Source organism: Sinocyclocheilus grahami, unplaced genomic scaffold, assembly GCF_001515645.1.
Source record: "Sinocyclocheilus grahami isolate Dianchi unplaced genomic scaffold, SAMN03320097.WGS_v1.1 scaffold695.1, whole genome shotgun sequence".
Taxonomy (NCBI): Eukaryota; Metazoa; Chordata; class Actinopteri; order Cypriniformes; family Cyprinidae; genus Sinocyclocheilus; species Sinocyclocheilus grahami.
In genome coordinates, this window is record NW_015505874.1 from 707,059 (window position 1) to 732,995 (window position 25,937).

General features: G+C 36.9%; 1 protein-coding gene across 1 annotated transcript in view; it reads left to right on the forward strand.

The window, feature by feature from the left end:
• Positions 1 to 25,937, forward strand: part of LOC107559671 (ribosome biogenesis protein bop1-like) — an 84,453-nt gene that overhangs the window by 9,628 nt on the left and 48,888 nt on the right. Inside the window, exon 2 of the mRNA XM_016243571.1 lies at positions 5,281 to 5,430. Within this exon, the coding sequence (XP_016099057.1) occupies positions 5,281 to 5,430 (150 nt within the window). The remainder of the gene's footprint in view (positions 1 to 5,280; positions 5,431 to 25,937) is intronic.

Below are 25,937 nucleotides of genomic sequence, written 5' to 3' on the forward strand. Positions count from 1 at the left end.
CGGATAATAACTGGCCTGTTTTGTTCTGCTAGTGTAGCATTAGGCCCTTTACATGTGCGCAGAATCGTATGGAGTTCCTCCAGATCTTTCTGCTCTCATTTGTCAGGATCAACAGCACCTACAGTGTGAGGTTCAGACCAGGCCAAAGTGTGGCGCTCCAGCGGATGTGTCCGACTTACCGCGGGACACTATCAAATTCACAGCTTTGAAATCTCTGTCTGGAGTTGCAGAGGAGACCGTGGGACGTATTGTTCCTGTCTCAACTTTTTAATCCGCCCCCCTGGCGTGTTTTTTCCTGTGCTCTTTTGTTGCGGGTCTTCTAAAAGAGACTGATCGCGGCTCTGAGTGATGCACACCAGGCAGAAGTTAATGCGGCTGCTGGAGACGTTATGATTCCCTGGAGAATTCCCGCCGCCCCTGCAGCCGTGTGTCTGATCCAGCAGCGGCCGCGCTCGCGCCACGTGAGGGGGTGGGAGATGACATCGGGACGGGGGCGTAAGAGACCGGAGGGGCTCGTCTTACCTTGAAACTTTCTTTCTCGCTATGGCATACGCCTACGCTTGACGCGAGCTCCAGACACGACTGGTCCGCTTCCATCTCTAACACATGTGACTTGCTCCTCCGAGGTCTTGCGAGGGCCAGATGGGGGGATGCAGATCCTGAGGCGTTTAATTGAGAGGCCACGGTCTTAATTAAGTATTAGCGTGAATGTTGATGAGTGGCGTCGGGTTGTTCCATCCGCAACTCACTCAATAACTCAACCGCAGTTCCGAGGAAGCTACATATTGCTTGTCTCCTTTGACTGGCATGTATTGTAGAATGCATGATGTTCTTGGAATTTTTGTAAATAATAATTTTACAGTTGCAATCTACCAACAGCCTTGTCAACAGCATTTTCTTTTCTTTTTTAATTCATGTTTTGGTGAATTGGTAAATGATAGGCTGCGGATAATAACTGGCCTGTTTTGTTCTGCTAGTGTAGCATTAGGCCCTTTACATGTGCGCAGAATCGTATGGAGTTCCTCCAGATCTTTCTGCTCTCATTTGTCAGGATCAACAGCACCTACAGTGTGAGGTTCAGACCAGGCCAAAGTGTGGCGCTCCAGCGGATGTGTCCGACTTACCGCGGGACACTATCAAATTCACAGCTTTGAAATCTCTGTCTGGAGTTGCAGAGGAGACCGTGGGACGTATTGTTCCTGTCTCAACTTTTTAATCCGCCCCCCTGGCGTGTTTTTTCCTGTGCTCTTTTGTTGCGGGTCTTCTAAAAGAGACTGATCGCGGCTCTGAGTGATGCACACCAGGCAGAAGTTAATGCGGCTGCTGGAGACGTTATGATTCCCTGGAGAATTCCCGCCACCCCTGCAGCCGTGTGTCTGATCCAGCAGCGGCCGCACTCGCGCCACGTGAGGGGGTGGGAGATGACATCGGGACGGGGGCGTAAGAGACCGGAGGGGCTCGTCTTACCTTGAAACTTTCTTTCTCGCTATGGCATACGCCAACGCTTGACGCGAGCTCCAGACACGACTGGTCCGCTTCCATCTCTAACACATGTGACTTGCTCCTCCGAGGTCTTGCGAGGGCCAGATGGGGGGATGCGGATCCTGAGGCGTTTAATTGAGAGGCCACGGTCTTAATTAAGTATTAGCGTGAATGTTGATGAGTGGCGTCGGGTTGTTCCATCCGCAACTCACTCAATAACTCAACCGCAGTTCCGAGGAAGCAAGCGGAATAATGAGCGACTTGAGGCTTTCGGAGCGGAACCCGGGACGGTCCGCCAACAGACATTAAAAACACGTTATTGTGCAAACATACGTGGAGTGTGTGTGCGATTTTAAAATATTTAATAGCTCCAATAGCCTGTCAGTGCGTTCATTTCTCCATCTGATTCGTGTGTCATTCGCAGCTTCGTCATTTGATTTGCAGGCAGCATCTTCAGTCCACGTCGGTTTTGCGGTCGACTGGCCAGACGTCGTGAAGAGCTTGTTTTTAATGCAAATCCACACCGCGTGAGCTCTTCTGTTCTGTCTGGCCACTCAAACGTCATCTGGTCAAATCATCTGTCTAAAGACCATTTCTCTGCCCCCACATCCTTCTTTTATTACCAGACTCTTGCAATAGAAACGAGTGTGTTCGGATCCTTGACCGTCTGGTTAGTTGTGAAATTGAATTCGAGCGCATTGGCAGATTAGGCCTGGGTGATATTTAGCTAAATAATATCCTAATCTAATAATTTTCAGCTTTTATCTCTTCTGAGCTTTAATCTATCTTTATCTGAAATTTTATTTGTAGTGTAGTATTGTTGTAAGAGTCAGAATATTTATTAAAAAAAGAAATATGCAATAAAATCTCGGTAATTAAGGTGTTTTTCACAGTTTAATTAAATCAACACATGCAATAAATAGTGTTTTATAATTTTTTTTAATTTATGTGCACAAACAGTGCTCAGTACAAATACATTTTAGGTTAAGCGTTGTAATAGCCCTACACCATTGTGAGATGTTTTTAAAAATGTTTTTGTTCTCCCCAAGGCTGCATTTATTTGATCAAAATACAGTAAAAAAAAAAAAATGTAATATTGTGAAATTTTAAATAATTGTTTTCATTTTGAATATATTTTAAAATGTAATTAATTCCTGTGATGGCAAAGCTGAATTTTCAGTAGCCATTACCCCAGTCTTCAGTGTCATTTTAATATGCTTATTTGACGATCAAGAAGCATTTATTATTATTAATTATAAACAATTCTTTTTAGGGTTCTTTGATGAATAGAAAGTCTTTGAATCTCTTTACTGTCACGTTTGACCAATCCTTGATGAATAAAAGTATGAATATCATTAAAAAAAAACTTGCTAATGATAGTGTTTCATATATATGCAATATAACAAAGTGACTAAACCATCCAGAGTTTTGCAAATTAATCATTGTATTGGAGTTCATGGATCAACAGACAGTTTGAATTTATTCATTGTTGTTTGTTAGAATCAGGGACACTTAAAACATCTGTTTTAATGTTTTTATACTTACAAATTGCAATGCAAGGAAGAATCGACTGGAAGAATGACACAGAAACGTGACAAGTCCTCGTGATACTCACAATTTTGTATTGGCAGCAAATGCATTGTGAAAACATTTGATATGGCTGCTCATCCTAACAGGTCACGTCCTGATTTGGCCTGCGGTTTAATGATTCAGAACAACCGGTGTCAGACCCCCAACCCTTCTTTTCCAAAACTCTGTTTCAGCTTGTTTTTAGATCTTCAGCACTAGCGGAAAAATTGGCCGTCCCTTGGGCTGCACGAGGCACTCAGGAACTCGGGGCTCGAGCGTCTTGATGTGGATTTAACTGGGCTTCAGGGAGGAAGTGTTTCACTTAGCTCTGCAGTCCAAGAGATAGCGGGACGTTAAGGAGCCGTAAATCAGCACAGGTTGCTCACCTGCCCCATCTCGGGCTCGTGGGAGACGCGGCAGCTCAAAGCTGCTCTTCCTCTCGACCCTGTTAGGAGCTTTTCAGTCTGTTTGGCCTTTTCGTGACTGATGGGCTGTGGTAAATAACAGGCGGTACTGCAAGCTTTCATCCCCACTGTCCCGGCATCTCGGGCAGGATGTGAGGTTCTGATGACTGCTTTTCAACGGCACATGTGTAAATCACGCTGAGGACGTTTGTGCATGAAATGAAATAAACTGTATACCTGAAACATGTAGCCTGTCATGCTGCCATAAAAGACAGGGTCTGGAAAATGCTGTACGGAAGTATGTTTTTCTACAACACATGAAATAACTGGCTACGTGTACTTGCATGCTTAAAAATGGAAAACTTGAGATTGAAAACGGTTCATATATTCATTTTAGTTAATTTTGTAGAAATAAAATATTATAAGCTTTATATACACAATTTTTGCATGGTTTAGGTTTTTTTTAATGACAATTAAGCACAGTGCATCATACATACCTCCAGTATGACTATTTTATTATAATTTAAAAAAAAATAGTTTGTTCTTTTTGGACATTAAGTCAAACTAAATGAAAAAATGAAATGTTGCTTTGGCAACTTGCTGAAATAAAATAAGCTTTTTTTTCATATTTTATTTCAGTTAACATTTATTTTACTTCACGTAACAAAAACGATTTTTATGGTTTTAGTTAGCTATAATAACCCTGGTACATACTAGTTGCATACTATTGCTGTGCTAATAACTAGTACTTGTTGCATTACAATATAACTTAATTACATTAGTTGCATACAATTATGCAAGGTATAATACTAGACACAGAACAATGTAAATAATGCGACTTGTACTGATTATGGTGTACTGCAACTTTTGTTTTTATTAATTCACATTTTTTTGTTTTTTTAATTCAAGTTTTTCTTGCTTCATTTTTTTTGTTCAGTTATTTTTTTTATGTAAATTAATGTAATACAATTTTAATTTTATTAATCTGCATAAAGATAGTACAAAAAATACAGCAATTTAGTGTATAAATAGATTAAATTAATTTTAGATTTGAAACTGAGAAAACCTTTTTATCACATTATAAATGTGAATTTAATTGGTATGGAAAAAGAAAACCACAGTGACTAAAAAAAAAAAAGCATTGTTGGGGTTGGACAAAATATGAGATTCTTTTTTTGGTCATTTGTAATATAAATATTATACAAAATAATATACAAATACTATTATTTGGTGTATAAATGCATGAATTTAGACAATTAACACTACTAAATAAAAGTGTTTTTTTTCACATTACAAATGTGAATTTAACTGCTATGGGAAAAAATTCAAGAAATGTACCAAAAAAAACTACTTTACTGGGATTGGATTAAATATGGGATTCACTCCAAAAATCTTTTGAGGCAATTTTTTCTTAGATTTTTAGTTTTTATAATAGTTTTTCATTTAATACTGTTTATAGAAAATATTTGTCCATGTTTGAATACAAAATATAAGATATTGATCACAGCTAAAGTTGTTGTTTATTTTGTTTCTACCATGAATTTAGACAATTAACACTACTAAATAAAAGTGTTTTTTTTCACATTACAAATGTGAATTTAACTGCTATGGGAAAAAATTCAAGAAATGTACCAAAAAAAACTACTTTACTGGGATTGGATTAAATATGGGATTCACTCAAAAAATCTTTTGAGGCAATTTTTTCTTAGATTTTTAGTTTTTATAATTAATTTAATACTGTTTATAGAAAATATTTGTCCATGTTTGAATACATAATCTAAGATTTTGATCACAGCTAATGTTGTTGTTTATTTTGTTTCTACAGACTGATGGCCAACATTCAAAAGAAAAGAAGAAAAAGAAGAAAGCTGCAGGGAAGGAGGGAGGAGAGGAAAGTGTTGCGTCCGACAGAGACAGCGGCCTCCAGATTTCCTCTCAGGTGGACGAGTATGAACACGACACGTCTGATGAGGAGGTAAGAATCTGTTCATCATCCAGACCAGGACAAGCTCTTCCCATGTCAGAACAAACAACATCTCATAACTCTGAGTCAGATTTTGTTTGAAAGCTGTTTTTCCACAGCTGTCCATGGCTGGGAGGGATTTAAAGACAACACTGCCTTTTAAAATGTACTGTGGTAAATTTAGTTTTCACCAAAATATCATAGTTACAATTAGGCCTGGGCGATAAAACGGTATCGATATTTATCGACGGTACACCTTCTTCGATTACGATAGAAAAAATGTTCGATATAGCGCACGATATAGGCACGTGCTATGAGTGACGCAGACAGCACACACAAACACATGCTGAAATGAGTGCTGTGCCTGCCTGTGATGAGGAGATTGTAAATAAAGAATGAATATTAGTTGAATTTAAAATAAACATTTGCAATGTTAGGTGTGCGTTAGGGAGCGTCATCGGTGGCGCACGAGATGCGGTGATGTAAGTGGCGTTGTTGCATTTTAATGTTTTGTTAGTCTAGGCCACGAGACGCGCCACTGCTGCGTTATTCATTCAAAATATTAGAGAAATATAGAAGCTCAATGCGGAGAAGGTCTTGATTAGGTGAAAACCGGTTTTTATACAGTCTATGGTTAAAACCGAAACCAAGCCATTCACATAGAACACATATTCAGCGCATTTTTTAGACGGACAAATATGACTGCTGCACTCGCGTCTCACACAAGAGATGTAGCCATGCAAAGTTAAAACAGTTTAAACTTTTAGAAAACACGTCACGAATTTGTGGAGGTCTATTCCTTTTCACTGCGTCTCATATTTTTAAATACAATTTGTGTGAATGGCGCTTCGGCTCTTTGGATTAAGCAATGCATAAATGCTGTTTTGTTCATAATTGTTTATGCAATTTAAGAAATTATATTTTATTTTTATGAGTTAATTGTAATGCACGTTTTTTTTATGGAGTTACTTCCATGCGTTAATTTAAATGTGCTGCATTATTTTGTTCATTGCGCCCTCCTGTGGCCTCGGGAGACAAGACAAAAGTTTCCTTAAAACCTATTTAATCTGCATTTGAAACGAATTAGATACGTTTAATTTTTATTTTGTGTTTGATTGTTAAAACAAAAAATATTAGGTTTTTTTTCTCAATAAATTGGGTTAATTAAAAAATACAGTGGTTAAATAAAAAATAAAAAAATTCTATTGCTCTTTGTTTAAAAAAGGTTATAAAAAATATCAATAATTATAGATACCGAACGATATGAAACATTATATCGTTGATAAATTTTTTCGCTATATCGCTCAGCCCTAGTTACAATGCTACAAAAACTACAAAACTGTGGTAATGTGATATTGGCCACCACTGGCATAACACAAAGTTTCTTCCATTGTTTGAAGGAGATGCAATGTTCATTTATTATGGTAGTGCAATAGTGATAATACCATTTTTGTAGGAAAAAAAGTGTCTAATTTGACAAAGAAATTAGCTAGGTTTTTGGATTTAAAATATTTTGATAGATTTTAAATGAGAAATATTTAAGATTCTGCACTTTAAGAAAAAAATGCTTTTTGGATAATTTCAAATTATGCTGAAAAACATAATCATTAGGTTTTGTTGATGTCAGCTCCAGTGGCGCTGTAATTAAATGTGTCAATGGAGGTGTTCACACAAACTTCTAACATCACTTGTAATCAATTTGAAAAGAGTAGTTCACTACTGGTCTCAGACTGTTGGATGTTCGATGTGTTTCTTCGTTTCAGGTCACTGAAAATCCATGGAAATGTTTTTTGTGCTCAACTCTTATTTCCATTAAATTCCAGTTTCCAGTTCAGCAAGTCTGAATATCACCATTGTGTCCAGGTGTTGGTGCACCTGCATCTGTTGCGATGTGTCCTTTGCATGCTGTCCTCCTATCATTTGTTTCCAGATGGCCATTTGACTTTCAACTCTTTTGACTTTTATTTGGATGCATAACAAATGCATAATTTGACTGCTTAAGGGAATTTTGGACTCTTTTTGAACAAACTGTGTGAAATACCAGCTTACCAGTCACAAAAAAACTAAATGGCAGGAATGCGTAGTTTCACGTTTCGTGCACTTTCTTAGTTTTATTCAGGTTTCTTAGTCTAGGTAATGATAGCTGAGGTCAAAGTCACACTTTAGTGTACCTTTAGAGGAATAGTTCACCCAAAACTGAAAAATTGTTGAAAATTTACTCTCAGGCCGTCCAATGTGTAGATGAGTTTGTTTCTTCATCAGAATAGATTTGGAGAAATTTAGCATTACATCACTTGCTCATCAGCGGATCTTCTGCAGTGAATGGGTGCCGTCAGAATGAGAATCCAAGCAGCTGATGAAACATCACAATAATCTGCAAGTAACAAGTAATCCACACCACTCCAGTCCATCAATTAATGTCTTGTGAAGCAAAAAAGATGCTTGTTTGTAAAGAAACAAATCCATTATTAATGCATTAGGAACCATCGCTTCTGTTCCATAGTCCATAAAAACTCTTCTTCCAGTGAAAAGGTCCATCCCCTGTTGTCCTCTCACATCAAAATTCACAAACATATTTGTTTAGAACTGTCTTAGACTGGTTTCTCTCAAAAACTGTGCCTGATCTGTGCATATGTCTCTCCTGATTCAGACAAGATGACCTTTTCACTAGAGAAAGCAATATTATGAATGGAGGCCTCGCATTTTAGCCGGAAGCAATTGTTCAAAATTTGAAAAACGTCTTAATGATGAATTTGTTCCTTACAAACACACAGTTTTCAGTTCACAAGATGTTAAAGGTAGGGTAGGCAGTTATTATACAAATTATTACATGTATTATGCAAATACATCCTTTGACAGGCAGGTAGGACAGCCTATCGTAATGTTCGGACCGAATAATCTGATTGGTCGAACATTTTATGGTCCTACGCCTTCCACAGATGATATAAATAGATATAAATACTTAGTGATTGCTATCAGGATGTGAAGAGACTTTCAACCAGAATAACAAAAATGTTTTTTAACCAAATCACCTACCCTGCCTTTAATTGATGGTCTGGAGTCTTGCGGATTATTGTGATGTTTTTATCAGCTGTTTGGACTCTCATTCTGACGGTACCCATTCACTGCAGAGGATCCATTGGTGAGCAAGTGATGTAATGCTAAATTTCTCCAAATCTGTTCTGATTAAGAAACAAACTCATCTACATCTTGGATGGCTTGAGGGTGAGACAATTTTCAACAGATTTTCATTTTTGGGTGAACTATTCCTTTCAAGGAGTAATAATGGAAATCTATGATTGATGTTTCTTGAATGACATGACATTTAATAACTTCTGAATGACAAGGAAACTAAAGATGATTCAAGTAAATCTAAATATAGCGGTGGCTTTTTCTGCTACGTTTGCACAGGCATGATTACTTCATTGTTCCGTAGAGGGTAATATGATTAGTTGTGTAATGTTTCATGTAAAGGAAAAAGATTTTTGTCCTGTTCCTCAGGCTGGAAGTGTCTGAACCGCAGTACTTGATACTGTTCCCTTATGCCTGTCAGACGTTACCACATTTCTGTAATGTCTCTGTTGGCTTTTTTGAGGGGAGGCCGTGATGCACCTCTGCAGTAAGGAGCTCTGTAATGTCTCATATTTACATGTAGGACCATTAAAGAATTCCTCTTCAGCTCTTTAATTTACATGCTCCATTGAAAACTGTTGAACCCTGGCACAATACGGTCTGGATAATTTGCCAGGCCATACAACCTAAACACAGCAGCCATCCAAAACTGTTCTTGGCAATCTGCTACCGACCAGGAATGTTTTGCAGAAGTGTTATTGTTCTTGGGTAGATCCCCGATTTCAGAGTGACTTTTTAATGCCCCTTCGTAGTCATTCAGAACACATCAGGAACGCTGACTACCATCATTTTGTTTGTAGAAGTTCACATTTTTGGCATTTCTCTGTCTTTGGAGGTTTCTAGTTCTTTTAGTTTAACGACAACATGAAATCAAAGTTGTGCTTATTTACTTAGTTCGTAAATGTCATTCGTATTATTGTGGACCATTTATCAGTGTTATTGTAAAAGAGAAAAAGGGGGCTTCCTCATAGGAGTCAGTTTCAACGGTGATTTGTCTATTGAACTCAATGAATTTGTTACAAAAGTGCTGGGGGTTTTTTTCATTAATTTACAGATGCAACTTCTTGGAGAGAGTTTTGCTATGCTGTAAATGTGGTTTTTACAGTTTTAAGTTTTCATATTTTAATCAAAATGTCAATATTTTGACATGCAGTATTCATTCATTTTAGTCCTATACTATTATGTGTAAATAAGTTTAGTTCACAATGATGTGCAAAATGACAAACAAATACATTTTAACAAAATATTTGACAATTAAAACATTTATGAAGTCATTAAATATTAAATTGATATTTTAAAAGGGCATAAAAAGGGTTTAATGTGTACAACTACAAATTATGTGTAATAATGAAAACGTTGCTCATGAGTCAGTTTCAGCAGTTATTTGTCTTGAAATTTATTATTGAAGTCAATTAAATTGTTACAAAAGCACCACTTTTTGGATGAATTTAGGTGCAACTTCTTGGAGAGTATTTTACTGTGCTGTAATGTTAATTATGGTTATAGTCAGTCATAGTTTTTATATTTTGATGTAAATGTCCTTTAATCAGTATTTATCATTGTTATAAAAGTACAAATAAGGGTTTCACTTGTACAACTAGATCATGCGTAAGAATGGGAACGTTGCTCATAGGAGTCAGTTTAAGCAGTAATGTACTTGCAATGGTTTTACAGTAATTTTTATAGGTTTATATTTTAGTCATAGTTATATTTTGATGTAAATGTCCATTAAATTGTCAGCATTTTGTTCATTTTAGTCTTAAAATTTTTTTTCTTGACTTTTTTTGATCAACAAAAATAGCATTTACAAGATTACAAAATTGATGAAATTACAAAAACATTGTCAAACTCTAACATACTGTAACTTTAACCAAATATTTTTTTATCTAAAAACATTTGTTAACAATTATTAAATATGTTTTGCTTTGAAATGATACGCGTAGTTGAAAACTATAGATAAAAGTGAATTGATTATTGCAGTATTGCTGCATCGTGATGTACCAATAATTGTTTATTTACTTGCATTGTACAAATTGCAGTTGGATTATTAGCACACTAAAACACAACATGCAGTTTGCACTGTAAAATCCTGTCTGTTAAGTTGTGTTCATGGCTTTTAAATGTACTTGAAGTTCATCCTCTTTACATCACTGCTGCTAAAAATATTAAAACTGAAACTAACTAGTCAACCAGGATAATAGAAACAGTCTACTAGTCTTCAACAACCGACTAGACAACTATTCTAGCATCCTGGACCTTTTCCTTATCCCACTGGTTAAGATAAAGTCCCACCCTACATTCACTATTGAATGTTAAATGCATTGCTAATAGTGTTTCCGGTCATCTACAGGTGGCTCCTCTCTTATAATCTGCACTCATTTCAGGTCGTTCAGTTGTCTCAGATGGAGATGAGAAGGTGTGAATCTCATTAGCTTGTCAGTCTTGTCTTTTACTTCTCGTCTCGTGGGCCTGATCTCTGCAGTGTTGTCAGACGTCTCTGCATGCGCCGTACAGATAGGCGGTGGTCCCGTGGACGTTTGGCGTACGCTAAACTAGCCCCCCTTGTCGGGAGACGGCAGATTGGGTTGTTTTTCCGTCCCTTCGCAGCTCTCAGCACAAGTTGTCTACAAATAAAACTCCAGACTTCTAAATCCCCTGTTTTTCATCCTCACGTCCCCCCTTTGTAATAAAGGGCTATTTCCTGTTAGCCGAGTGAAGAGGGAATACGCGAGAGTGCAGCGTCTGTCCGAGACCGAGCCGGCAGGAAGGGGCTTTTCCCCCGCAATGGCTTTTCCATGTGCTCTTCGAGATGAATGAAGACACATTGTGGAATTAAGGGGAAAAGGGGCTCTGGCTCCTGGCCGCAACTTCAGCTTCCTGCCGCCAAGCAGCTACCGCTCTCAAAGACTGAGACCCTGCACAGTAGCTTCGAAAGATGTGTGTTTTTAGTGTGCAACAGGAGGTAAAGCGCGTACTTTGATAGGAAATTTGTGATAAAACCATATAGACCATGATGTCATTTAACCCGATGTCCTTTTATTTTGGTGATCATTGATGGACAGGAAGTGTTCATAAGCTTGATATCGACACATGACCAGATTGGTTCCAGTAGTATTTAGAAGCTTTAAGATTAGAGCTCAAACTATATCTATCTATCTATCTATCTATCTATCTCTCTGTCTATCTGTCGGTCAGTCTGTATCTATCTTTCTATCTATTTATCTATCGTTCTATCTGTCGTTCTAACGTTCCATCTATCATTCTATCTATCGTTCTATCTGTCTACTAAACTAAAATTAGTTATGTGAATATCTTTGAGTTTTAGTTCTACTTTAAATTTAATTTCAAATTGCAGTTCTTCACCCAGTTTGCAACTTTTTGAATTGGAAATTAAGTCATTCTCAGTTCAATTCTGAATGACACACAGCCCTGGTTTTAATGTTTTCATAGTGTTAAATTTGCCTTTTCAGAAAGTCATTTTGCTATCTGCCCATAGAGGGTGCTGTTTCTGCTATCTGCTTGGCAGTCACACGGCTGAAGTCTTATTTCCAGTGTGCGGTAAGCCATGGATGAGTGATTCTCTTTTGAGGTTTTTCAGAACGGCCCTCTCTCTGGGCTCTAACGTAAAGCTCTAGTGACAGGTAGCGGATCGAGGTCAGGTCTGCTAATCACATCGACTGACTGATTCCAGATTCAGGTCCAGTGACCCACTGAGGAGCTGTCACGAGTGGAGGAAACTTTACATCCTTCGCAGTCTTGGTAGAATCTGGCACGTTCCAAAACTTTCGCTGACCTCAGTGGTTGCATGGCAACTGTTTTGTTTTAATTGGGAGGTTTTATTTAGAGACAGATATTTGCATATGTGGTTGGGCTTATAATGCGAGACTCTTGCTGTAGCTAAAGGACATGGGTGAGCATTTGATGGATCTAGTTAGCGATTTCCTCCAGTCCCAAATGATGTCAGAATAATTGCACGTTGAGGAGATTTTGCGGTGTAGAGAGTTTCTTCAGGTGGTCAAATCTCACTCAGGAAGGTAAGGGCTGGCTTTGTCATTTCCACCCAGAGATTTAAGAAAGATTTCAGTCCACGCCGTCTGAAGAAAAGAGCCCTGTTTGCTTTCCCGTACAAAGTAAAACAAACACAACCTGTAATGCCGACTGGTCAGGTGTCCAGATTGCTCCAGAGTTAAGAGGGAGCCCAGCCTCCCCCTCCGGGGATCTGTGCCACCCACTCCTCGGAAATATGAAATCTGACGAAACCGAGACGCGGTGCACATGCCTCGGGGTGAATTTTATTTGCGTTGCTCTCTAAATTTTGGTAATCCCAAAGTTTAATTTTATGATTGGGCCATTTCCAAATGGCAGACTGATGAGTTCCAGATGGGATCTCAAATGATTGCGGTCAATCTGATGGCAAGGAAAAAAGCTTACATTTGAGCAGTTCTGGGCTCTTAAAGTCTAATTTAGGGAAGGGACACTAAAGCTGTAATTTTGTTTTTTTCTGATAAAAGTTGCGATTGCAATTTAAAATGCTTTTTTTTTTTTTTTTATTCCAGGTTTACTGTGCTTGTCTGTATAGGGCTGTACAATTTGGCCAAAATGATGCAATTATAAATCATTATGGCTAAAATAAATACATAATGCAATATTAATATTTCTTTTGTTTTTATTTACTACTACTACTACTAATAATAATAATAACAATTAGTATTAGTGTTATTATTAGTACTTCGACTTAAAAACTATTTTTAAAAAAATTCTAATTTTAAACTCTGAAATGACAATACTAATATTTAATTTCTTAACTTTCAAATGTCAAACCATCAAACCTTTATTTTGATGCAAAGCCACAGAGAGCTGTTAAATTTTCTCTTTGGTCAATAAGTACTTTTTATTACATGTTTGGGAAGATAGTTGGGATATGATTAGTTTCCAAATGCACATTGAGTTGACCCAAACTCAGAGAAGATGCAGAGATGGAGTTTGTGTGGAGCAACGAACCGAGACACTGAAAACACTGGTGGATCTTGAGCTGCTCATGTGTAAATGAACACTGTGCCGTGCTTCACTCTGAAACACGCAGCACGTACATTTATTTAATTAAAATGCAGCCTTTGCGATTTGAAAACCATACTGAAACACATTGCGATTTCAGTTTTATTTCAGTTAATCATGCAGCCCTAGAAGAACCCCATTTACCTCCCCCTTCATTACTATAGGATTGGCAGCCTTTCTATGTCACTACATGTAAAAGTTGCAGCACAGCATGATATGACCCAGTGTTCCTCAGCTGAGGAAAACTGTCTACCTTTACCAATGTTATTTTCTTTTCCTTTGTCTTTCCATTGGAGGCTTCCATTTTGATAGGCACTGAAAGGTTTTAAGACTCTCGGTGGAGGAAGAGATTTTTTATTATCGGCCATCATTATCGCTTTCCCATTGTCTCTGAATACCTGAATATCTGTTCCACTCAGCTCGTATGTACATTTGGAGAGCAGCGACCGTCTACAGAGCACCAAGATTGAAATGGTTGAAAAGGTCCTGGATACTCAAAGCTAATCAAAGCCGTCAACGCACTTCTCCTGGACAACGTTTCTTTCACAAAATTCGGCATCCCAAGCGGACGTGGGGAAGGTCCTGGCTCTCTGTTCAAGCAGCAAATTCACATCAATTTATGAAACAGGAACCAGGGGGGTCGTATCCATTCACCCTTGGCAGCCCAGCACCAGTTGAGGCCTGAACTCACCTCCACCTTTGACCCTAAGTGTTCTGCAGAGCGTTCGGCACCTCTCATTGCTCCTAAGTCACAGTCTGCTTGCCAGGTGAAATGAGAACCCTGCTTGGTCAATATCCCATCATTCACTTTCTTTGCATTGTTACTACTAAACCAGCTTGTAAAATGAACCCGCATAGCAGAAAGGCTACTTAACACTGAGAACCCTGAAAAAAAAAATGTTTGCATGTGTTTTTGTTGAGTTTCATTTGAAACATTTGAAACAATAGCTTTTGTGACTCATATAGCATGAACAGAATATGAAGAAGGATGTTATGGAGCTCATATTCTATTTAAATCCAAACTGACCAAAAATATGCCATTTGATACGAATTATATTATTTATATGGTCAAAAAGAAAGATGAAATTCTGATATCATTGATTTAAATTACAAGCTCTTTATAATAGTATAGCAGACTATTTACATAAAATGCATATAAATATTAGTTTTCACACAATAGGTCTTAGTAAGATGATATTTAAATGCTTAAATGCAATACAATGCAATGGTGATTGAGAGATAAACAAATAAAAATAAAAAAGCCTGATGTTTGATATGAGATACTAGGGCTGCCCCTGCCGAAAGATTTCTCTAGTACACTCTTAACATCAGTCAGTCAAGCGTTATAATATGATATTATGATAATCAAGCATTATTTAATTATAGAACTTTAGTAATTAGAATTAAAACTTGGTAACCATGTATGAATGCATATTTGCCATTTTACCTGAACTTAGGACTAGTGGTGGTGTTTAAGATAATGTAATGTTAGTCATTCAGTGTTTCTGTAAAAAAATTGAAAAAACTAACAATAATACTGATAAGATAATAATAATATTACTACGACTAATAACAATATAAAACGCACTAAGGATTAATGAGCTGCTGGGTTCATGAATATTAATCACAGTATCTGCGTTCGCTGGAACTGATTTGCTGAAATCAGAACAGGGATGGTAATAGATGAGCACCAGCCAATGAGATTGCCTTTCGCGCATTAGTTCCGCCCACTACTGGAGAAACCAGCATATCTTATGCTTGTTCTTAAAAGCTGAAGAATTCCAAATGAACTCCGTTATTTTGACAGGAAATACAACAAAGAATATCATTTACAATGTAGCGTGTCAATTCTGTATGGTATATAAGACTCTCGCCCTCTCTCTCATTCTTTGAATGTGTGTGAGAAACGGTGCTCTCATTAAAGTGACAGTGAGTTGTGCGTCTTCACACTAGACGTTTACGGGACGTCAAATACAGGTACGCTGCGAATCTATTGAGGTGAATTGAAAAATAGCACAAATCGCTTGACGGAGTGTGAAACTCTGAAGCGCTCAGTCAGAGTGTTCGGCGAGTGAAAATATATTTGTGCTAAACTTATACTTAGCCTCCAGCTCACACACTGGTGAGTAAAATCTAAGAATTTATTAGCCAATGGCTAATGTTAGATATAATTTAGTCACCCAGAGTGAAGATTTAGTCGCATATGTGAGTGATTTACTCGCATCGTAGAGAGTTATTTTCATTTAAGCCGTTAGTCGACTAATTGTACATTTATATTACTTGAATTGCTTAAATATGTACTTGGGGTGGCCTTTGATATAGAGCGATACTGTAGTAGTAGATTGTGCAAAACAGGTTTTTCAGCAAAGTTTTGGTCATGTTGATTGAGGTCTTAGAAATTTGTGTATCAAATATGATCCAGTAGGCTTTATAGAGTTAAAATGAAGTCCTAGAAGTTTCTAGCCACCATTTCCACCAAAACTTGCACCGTAGACCTTTGACCTCTTCCAGTATCTGTACCTTGTTGGCCCGAGGTGTTATCTTGCACCATAGCTGTATTCTGTTCTCGAGTTCTTGTTAAAAGCACCGTCGATGTCTGTTGTTCGTGTAGTTTCTATACTTCTCTTTGTCTTTCCCCCCAGCACGCCATTCGCTTGAGCGTTTCAGGGAAGAGAATGATTAATATGTTTTTTTGCTCCGGCAGACACTTGCATGGATTTTTACGAAAGCGTCTGCGCTATTAAAACACAAAGAGCGGTTTTGTTCTCCCAGATCCATTGGATCGAGCCGCTCTTTAGATTTATCAAATTAGACTCAAGTGAATGTGGGTGGTGTTCTGTTGCACATGCAACAAGGTAAAGGGGGGGATTTAAGGGCTGTATCCCACAGGGAGCCATTGGTCCCCACACAGACCTCACACCCACGCCGTACCTTCCAGATCAGAGTCAGGCCAATAATTCCTCTCTCTCTGGCAGGAGTCAAGCAAACATGTAAGCTATTTGGAGCCGTAAAGTGAACGAATGTATTCCTGTGTGTGTTTCAGATGGGAGAAGTGGATAGGGCAGAGGATTGCGCAATATCTTAGGTTTTATCCTATTTCTGTTCAGTTTATTATTAAGTAATTTATTGTTATTTATAGGAGTCATTGTTGGCCTTTGTGTCACTTGCATTATCAGTCTAAAAATTAACACAACAGTTTGCATCAATCGTTTTGAGTCATGACAGCTTCTACTAAAAATTTTCAACCAACAAATTACATTGAGTTAGAGAAACTTAATTTGAAGCATATTAACACACTTTTAAACTAAAAATTAGACGATACACTGTAAAAAATAAAAAGTTGAGAAAACTCAAACGTTTAAGGCAACAAGCATCAGCAGATTTTTGAGTTTTCTCAACTTTTTGTTGTATAAACCGAAAACAACCAGTTGAAAAAACTCAAAAATCTGCTGAAGCTGGTTGCCTTAAACTTAAGTTTTCTCAACTTTATTTTTCATTTCAACATTTATTCTCCTTTTCTAGTCCCGTGCAAAGCATACTGGGAACTAGAAATCCAATTCCTAATTTTCAAACAATTTCATTAAGTTGCTACAAAAAAAAAAAAAAAAAAAAAGTCAACAACTCATCAAATTAATGCTCGCAGTTTAAAATGTTTAATTAAATCAATACATTTTTAACTGCATTTATTTTTTGTAATAAGTCCCTGAATTTTTTAATCATGATGGAAATAGGACAAGAAGTGATAGGAAAATTAAAATGCGATTAAAGTAAACTTTCATGAGCACCAGAGCTAAATAAGTTTGTGTAAATATGCTAACAGCTATGCTGTGATTAACTTTTTGTGCTTGAGTCTTAAGTTTTTCTTGAAGCTGCTAGTTTAGATGATTTGTGTATGTTTTTATCTTAGCAATCAAAGGCTAAACTGTAAGAAAATTAAGTTGTAAATAAAACAAAGATTATTGAAAAAAATACTATTTAAGTCTTTCTTCAGAATTGACTTCAGAATTTACTTGCGGTTTCTGTAATTATATGTGCAATTTACTGGCAGTTTATGAATGAAAATTGTTTTAAAGGAAATCCTACACCAAATTTAAGTCTAAAAGCTATTTTTATTTTTAAAAAATTGACATTTTAGGTCTAAATCATGGTAGAACAAACATTAAAGGAGAATTCATTAATACTAGTTAAATTAAATCTGTTCGTCATATATCCAGTCTCTTCAGGAAATTTGGACTAAACCGTTCAATTCATCTGGATTTCATAAAAAAAAAATCTTCATTTGTGTTCTGAAGATGAACAAAAGTCTTGCAGGTTTGGAAGGGCATGAGGTTGAGTAAATTATGGTAATTTTCATTTTTGGGTGAACTGTCCCTTTAAGTTCGCAGTCTTGTACCTTTGTCATTTCCTCAATTTTTAACTCCTTTTTTTTTTTTGCTTCAAACTAAAGTTTGTAACGTTGTGATTCACCTTGTACCTAGTGAGCTATAAATCTTTAACAAATGCTTTTTTTAAAAATCCCTATGAGGGGCGAAATACTTTTGGGCCACTGAAAATGTGGCCTGGCACTGTTGCACCCTATTGAGCTTAATTTCTATTTAACCCATAATATTACTTTAATGTTCGTAACTAGCTACCTGAAGTTGTTACCGCCACAGTGTTACGAGAATGCCAGTTAAGTATTTGTAAATGCGTTTGCGTAGAGTACAGTGTTGTGAGTTGTCAGAATATAGACTAAAATGATATCGATCAGCAAACGCTCAGCACTCGTCCGGGCTTTTGTCCAAAGACTCCGGGATGGATTGAAAAGTCTTGGTTGTCTTCTAAGGATGAAGTGATTTCCAAACTGTTCCTGTCTGAGAACACAAAGGTCTTCTTTCAGCCCAGCGCACTCCGCTGAAATCAATAGGCTGATAAAATTGACAGATCGCCTGTAAATTATGTGGAATCTTGGCTTGACACGCCGCTGTCAGCAGGAAATTTCTTTTTAATAGTCTATTTAAGGAGAAGCGGGGATGTGTTTTTCTTAGTCAGGGGGGAATGTTGATCCAGAGGGCCGGGGGTGGGGGGTCAGATGGGGAGGAGGTGCTCTGGTAAATCGCGTGCCGGTCAGACAGAGCAAACGGGACCCCAGGCTGCAGTCCGTTGGACTCTTGCAGGTGTGTGGAGGTTGGGGGTAGGCGTTGGAAAGCTGGCTTTTTTTTCCTTCGAGAGCAGCCAAAGTAGCCACCTGTCGTTCCACAGTTTTTAGGGCTTCCTTTTCATCCGGTCTTCAGCACAACTCCCAGTTGGGTCAGCATGCATCCTGCCAGGAGGCCTGATTGAAACCAACTGCCAGCGGGAGCTGCCTCAGGAACTCAAGGCAAGGACATGAATGGAGATATGGAGAATGGCGTGCACTGGCTGTTTACCTCAAATACAGGAAGGAGATGAACTAAACTTCTCAAAATCCCACAACTACAACTCCGTCCCAAAACCTAGTTAGCTCCCTATTGTGTACTTCCTACACCCGGACAGCATCCTAAACGAAACATTCTAAGTGATTGATTTGGAGCGCTCAATGTAGGCAGCAACCTTGTGTTTCGTACAAATAGTGACTCGCACAAAACAAATGTTGAATTAAAATATTTCTTTCTAAAGTTACTTTTTGTAGTGTTTATTCAATGCAATGAATTCAGACAGAATTCATGTGCAATTATTTAGTGATTAATTAATCAGCATATCATGTAATTAATTCATACAAATTTAAAATAGCTTTACAGCCCTATTTTTTATGTTCAGTTTGTGGAAAGGAGTTCAGTTAGAAGGTAACACCCAGCTTCATTTAGACGTTAGAAGCTCATGTAGTTACAAGGCCTGAAGAGGTTCATGTGGAATCATACAGGAGAGAAGCCAGTCAGTTGAGTTTGTGGCAAAACCTTTTACAGTGCTTAAATATTGTTTTGTCTTTTACTACTTATGGTAATTTGTACTCCGTAGAACTGAAATGACATTCATTACAAGAAATTCGTTAAAACATTTCAAAATGCACCTGCATTGTTTTGCATTTTGTGACTTTCAGTCGAAGAAAATTTTCCAGTCATATATTTTGTGATTGAAGATTTCTTAAAAATAGTGTTAAAATATTATCTCGTCTCATCCTTGTGAACCCAATATTGTGTATCGTCACACCCTTAATACATATATATATATATATATATATATATATGTGTATGTGTATATATACACACATTTCTATTTGAATATATTTTAAAGTGTATTTTATTCTTATGATGGCAAAGCTGAATTTTAGAGAAGCCAGTCAGTTGAGTTTGTGGCAAAACCTTTTACAGTGCTTAAATATTGTTTTGTCTTTTACTACTTATGGTAATTTGTACTCCGTAGAACTGAAATGACATTCATTACAAGAAATTCGTTAAAACATTTCAAAATGCACCTGCATTGTTTTGCATTTTGTGACTTTCAGTCGAAGAAAATTTTCCAGTCATATATTTTGTGATTGAAGATTTCTTAAAAATAGTGTTAAAATATTATCTCGTCTCATCCTTGTGAACCCAATATCGTGTATCGTCACACCCTTAATACATATATATATATATATATATATATATATGTGTGTATGTGTATATATACACACATTTCTATTTGAATATATTTTAAAGTGTATTTTATTCTTATGATGGCAAAGCTGAATTTTAAGCAACCATTAGACTTCAGTGTCACATCCTTCAGAAATCATTCTAATACATTCTAAAACATTTATAAGTCGTAATGTTTCCAAACTTTTGACAGTATACATAAATATTTTATATTGATATGTATAATCATAACATTTAGAGAGAAAAAAATCAAGATTTTTATCAGAACAATTACAGTTATATTTTTCCTCTACAGATGAAAGTCACACAGGTTTAAAATGACTTGAGGTTTAGTAAATTATGTTTATTGAGAGGTTGAGAATGTTTATTTTTGGATGAACTGTCCCTTTAAATTGTGCTTAAAATGCTCCTTGTGTAGCACCCTAGGCTTTGGAACAGAGCTTTTATCTCTTATTTTAGCAGACATTTTTTTTCCGCATTGTGTTAAAGGTGCTTGATGCATGTTTTTGCACAACGAAGTGGGAAAAACAACTAAAGGAAAAAAAGAAATCTGGCCCGTTACCACCTTGGCGTTTAGCATCTCTCCTCGGGTTCTGACATAGATGCCCTTAGTCAGACTTTCTCTGGGCCTGTCCTCAAATTTTAAAATGAAAATATGCTACTGCAACCATACAGGCAAATGGGTCTTCGTGGCTTGTAGGACAGCATAAGGAAAAAAATGCTCCCTGGGATGTTTTGGTTAATGATATAAAGGAAAAGTCAAGCACTTTGCTATCATGGATTTGATTCGATGGCTTTCTCTTCTGTTATACGACCAGACTCGTCATGTAGAAAAGCTTCAGGGCCTCATTAGATATTTAATTTTCAATAAATAATAACTTTCTTTGAATGATGTACCGGATGCTCTGAGGCCAGGTGGGAAACCCATTTGAAATCTACGTTGCCAGAATGCAAACTTTCCACATGCGTCCTCCAAGGTTAAAGCCCCATGTGTGAAGATCTGCAGATTATTTATTTATCGGGGCGGTGTGGTGGTTTTTTGCCATAGGTAATGACCGCTTGACCTTTAGACGACCTCTTTCGTGGTTTTGCTATTTTAGAAATAATGATGGGATTTATTTTTATGGCCTTTGGTTCTGTATAAATTGGAAATTAAAAGTGGGGTCTACAGCTGCAGGTCTGTCAGGTGAGTGGATCTGTTCCTTCCGGCCGTCTGCATGGCACTGTCTTCATTGGGTAAGGCGGATGGGACGGGACGGGTCGGGACAGCAGCGCTCTGATGCTGAACAGACGAGAATCAGGCCTGTGCAGCTGTCATCTGTTAGCCATCCTCCAGACGGTCCCGTGAGACCCGGGGGAGGCTGGATTATTACCCCCACATCCAGCCTTTCATGGAAAGAACTGCGAATGCTCTGGTCATTGGGCTGCTCTGTTTTGAAACGGTTTAGGCCAGTAATGAGGGGGACAATGTGTTTTCAGGATTCGTTTGCGGTCGCTTCCAATTTGTAACTTGACATCGGTGAATGTGTGGTGTAGAGTAGATATCTATGCTTATTTGAAGCGAATAGCATTATGAGTTTAACATCTCTTGTTTACTGTATAAAAGTGGCCTATTTCATGGTATCAAACTTGCAGTAGTTAAATATCGGTATGATTGAATGATAAAAATTACTTTAAAAAAAAAAATATATATATATATGAAATTATGCACGTCCAGCCTTTCATGGAAAGAACTGCGAATGCTCTGGTCATTGGGCTGCTCTGTTTTGAAACGGTTTAGGCCAGTAATGAGGGGGACAATGTGTTTTCAGGATTCGTTTGCGGTCGCTTCCAATTTGTAACTTGACATCGGTGAATGTGTGGTGTAGAGTAGATATCTATGCTTATTTGAAGCGAATAGCATTATGAGTTTAACATCTCTTGTTTACTGTATAAAAGTGGCCTATTTCATGGTATCAAACTTGCAGTAGTTAAATATCGGTATGATTGAATGATAAAAATTACTTTAAAAAAAAAAATATATATATATATATGAAATTATGCTTTTTTTATGGTTATAGGAAACATACCTTCATACAAGATTCTTTGGATACTGGTTGTGCAGAGATATAATTCAGACACTTCTTAGCAGATTAATCAACTCATAACTAATCATTTTAAGATTATTGCATTGGCTCATAATGGTGTCCGTTCGGGAACAGAGTTGATAGTTCCCCTTGTGTCCTTTCCAAAATATACAGACAGTCTCGCCAATGAATAAACAGTTTTGGTTTTCAACTTTTTTTCTCTGAATTGAGTAAATGGTGTAGACTATTTCTTTTTCACACTTCGCACGGTGTAATTCACATTTGCTGCCATGTATATAACATTAAACGTATATTGAATATTAAAAACATACTAAATATTAAATATTTTTGTTTTTATATGTAAACTAGATATTCAAAGTATATTAAAATATAAAAATATTGTATTTTTAATTTTATTTATCATTTACATTTTATATATTTTAAAACATAAAAATCTAAAGTATTTTATATATATATATATATATATATATAAGTTTATCAGCATTGGTCATGTCTAATTCATGTGTTAATTTTACACATTTCATTCCTTTTAATATAATATTTCCAAATGTTTTTGTTCAAGTTGAATATATTTTCTATTTAGTTGTCCGTAGTGATTTATTCTACAGTCTATGACATTTGGAGCTCTAGTAATTGCATTTTCATGAGCGACTAGAATGGGTAGGTTTCTTTTTTCTTAGATCAGACATTATATTTGAATGCATTGTCATTGCTGATTCCTTCATTTGTCATTGTTATTCTTCTGTACGAGTGTTGATGTCTATAGTAGCTGGATGTGAGGCCTGCGTCAGACACACAGGTAACTGGGTTCATGTGTGTCGATATGGAGCTGTTCTGTGAGATATGAGGGGATGACAGAATGACAGACCGGGGTGAACAGAGGGGTAAGACTCAGCGGGATGCTGCCTAATGCTTTGCTTTTTGTCTAACGTACCTCTACAGCCCCATCAGTAAAGATCAAGTACCGCTTCATTGACACCAGACTAGTTTGATTTACTTTTAAACTAAAAACAATCGATAATATAGTTGAAAAACAATCTGCTCTCAGCTCTCCAATTAATGACACACCAGAGCTTGTATGTCTCGTTGCAAGTTTTTGCCATTCTTGCACCAGTCATGGAGATTTATTTATAAATGAAATCCAGATGGGGCATTTAACAAAAGTAAAATAATTAGCTGTTTTTGCAATGGTCGAATTGAAATATCACTGAAGCTCAGTATGAAATATCATCACCCGTGAGAAGCTCTTCTGTGTATATGTATTTTTTTCTTAAGCAGCTGAATGTTTTAGGCATTAACTACAAAAGCAATCACAAGATTAATTGCAATTATTATGATATTAACCTAATGTCAAAAGATTAAAATAAAGCTATCTCTCTTGTTTTTAATTTTTTTATTTTATTAGTTTAACAAAGCAGAGTCTCGGTTTAGTTACCTGAGAGGAGAGATGAAGTGACTTTAGTTTGACGAGCAGATGTGGAGGTTGTTGAGGGTGATACGTGAGTCGAGACGCTAAAGACCAAGACAAAATTTGTCCGAACTTCCTCTCAACCTTGCTGCCATGTATATAACATTAAACGTATATTGAATATTAAAAACATACTAAATATTAAATATTTTTGTTTTTATATGTAAACTAGATATTCAAAGTATATTAAAATATAAAAATATTGTATTTTTAATTTTATTTATCATTTACATTTTATATATTTTAAAACATAAAAATCTAAAGTATTTTATATATATATATATATATATATATAAGTTTATCAGCATTGGTCATGTCTAATTCATGTGTTAATTTTACACATTTCATTCCTTTTAATATAATATTTCCAAATGTTTTTGTTCAAGTTGAATATATTTTCTATTTAGTTGTCCGTAGTGATTTATTCTACAGTCTATGACATTTGGAGCTCTAGTAATTGCATTTTCATGAGCGACTAGAATGGGTAGGTTTCTTTTTTCTTAGATCAGACATTATATTTGAATGCATTGTCATTGCTGATTCCTTCATTTGTCATTGTTATTCTTCTGTACGAGTGTTGATGTCTATAGTAGCTGGATGTGAGGCCTGCGTCAGACACACAGGTAACTGGGTTCATGTGTGTCGATATGGAGCTGTTCTGTGAGATATGAGGGGATGACAGAATGACAGACCGGGGTGAACAGAGGGGTAAGACTCAGCGGGATGCTGCCTAATGCTTTGCTTTTTGTCTAACGTACCTCTACAGCCCCATCAGTAAAGATCAAGTACCGCTTCATTGACACCAGACTAGTTTGATTTACTTTTAAACTAAAAACAATCGATAATATAGTTGAAAAACAATCTGCTCTCAGCTCTCCAATTAATGACACACCAGAGCTTGTATGTCTCGTTGCAAGTTTTTGCCATTCTTGCACCAGTCATGGAGATTTATTTATAAATGAAATCCAGATGGGGCATTTAACAAAAGTAAAATAATTAGCTGTTTTTGCAATGGTCGAATTGAAATATCACTGAAGCTCAGTATGAAATATCATCACCCGTGAGAAGCTCTTCTGTGTATATGTATTTTTTTCTTAAGCAGCTGAATGTTTTAGGCATTAACTACAAAAGCAATCACAAGATTAATTGCAATTATTATGATATTAACCTAATGTCAAAAGATTAAAATAAAGCTATCTCTCTTGTTTTTAATTTTTTTATTTTATTAGTTTAACAAAGCAGAGTCTCGGTTTAGTTACCTGAGAGGAGAGATGAAGTGACTTTAGTTTGACGAGCAGATGTGGAGGTTGTTGAGGGTGATACGTGAGTCGAGACGCTAAAGACCAAGACAAAATTTGTCCGAACTTCCTCTCAACCTTTTTTTGGCGCTGTCAGGGGTGGACACTGCCAGGACCGCTGCCAAAAGCTTTACCTGCGAATCCCATCTGCGCTACCACGCAGAACAGCTGTCTGTCTGACAGGCCTCACTTCCTGTGCCGTCCACCTCGGTTCGGTCGTCTGTTTCAGCTCACACTTCCTCCTGTCCTCTGATATGAGCAACCATTGTAACAAGCATTGTAACTACTTTGCACTTTTTGTAAGGTAATGATTAATGAAAGTAATGACTAGGTTTTTATATATTTAGAGAGAGATGAATGTGTGTGTGTTAGGGCTGGGTAAAAAATATCGATATCTCGATTTTAATCGATTCTCATTTTTACGGAACGATCGTTTCTTAAATCCCAAGAATCGATTAGTCTAGCCTGTTTTCAGTTAATGGACGGAACATTGAAGGACACTTCTCATCCAATATATCGCAATAAGCGTTGTGCTTTGGTACTTTTAATATGAAACAAAGTCTCAGATTTCAAATTCTGTCCATTGTATTGCAGTATTTAAACAATAAATGCCTTTTGGCGCTGTTTAATGTTTTAAGTGACAGATCGCTGTAGCGCCTCAGTTCACAGCGTAGCACACGTGCACTGATCATCTCCTCCACATTAATATCAGTTTCAGCACAAAATAAACATGACTAAACATCCGAAAGTTAAGTTAAAAGAATGAGTATAACTTTACAATCCGTATCCTGTCTCATGTAATCGCTCAATCAGTGTTTCAGCCGCGCAAAGACGTCAATATGGGCTTGTAAACAATGTCACGTAACGTCACATTTTCCTCAGA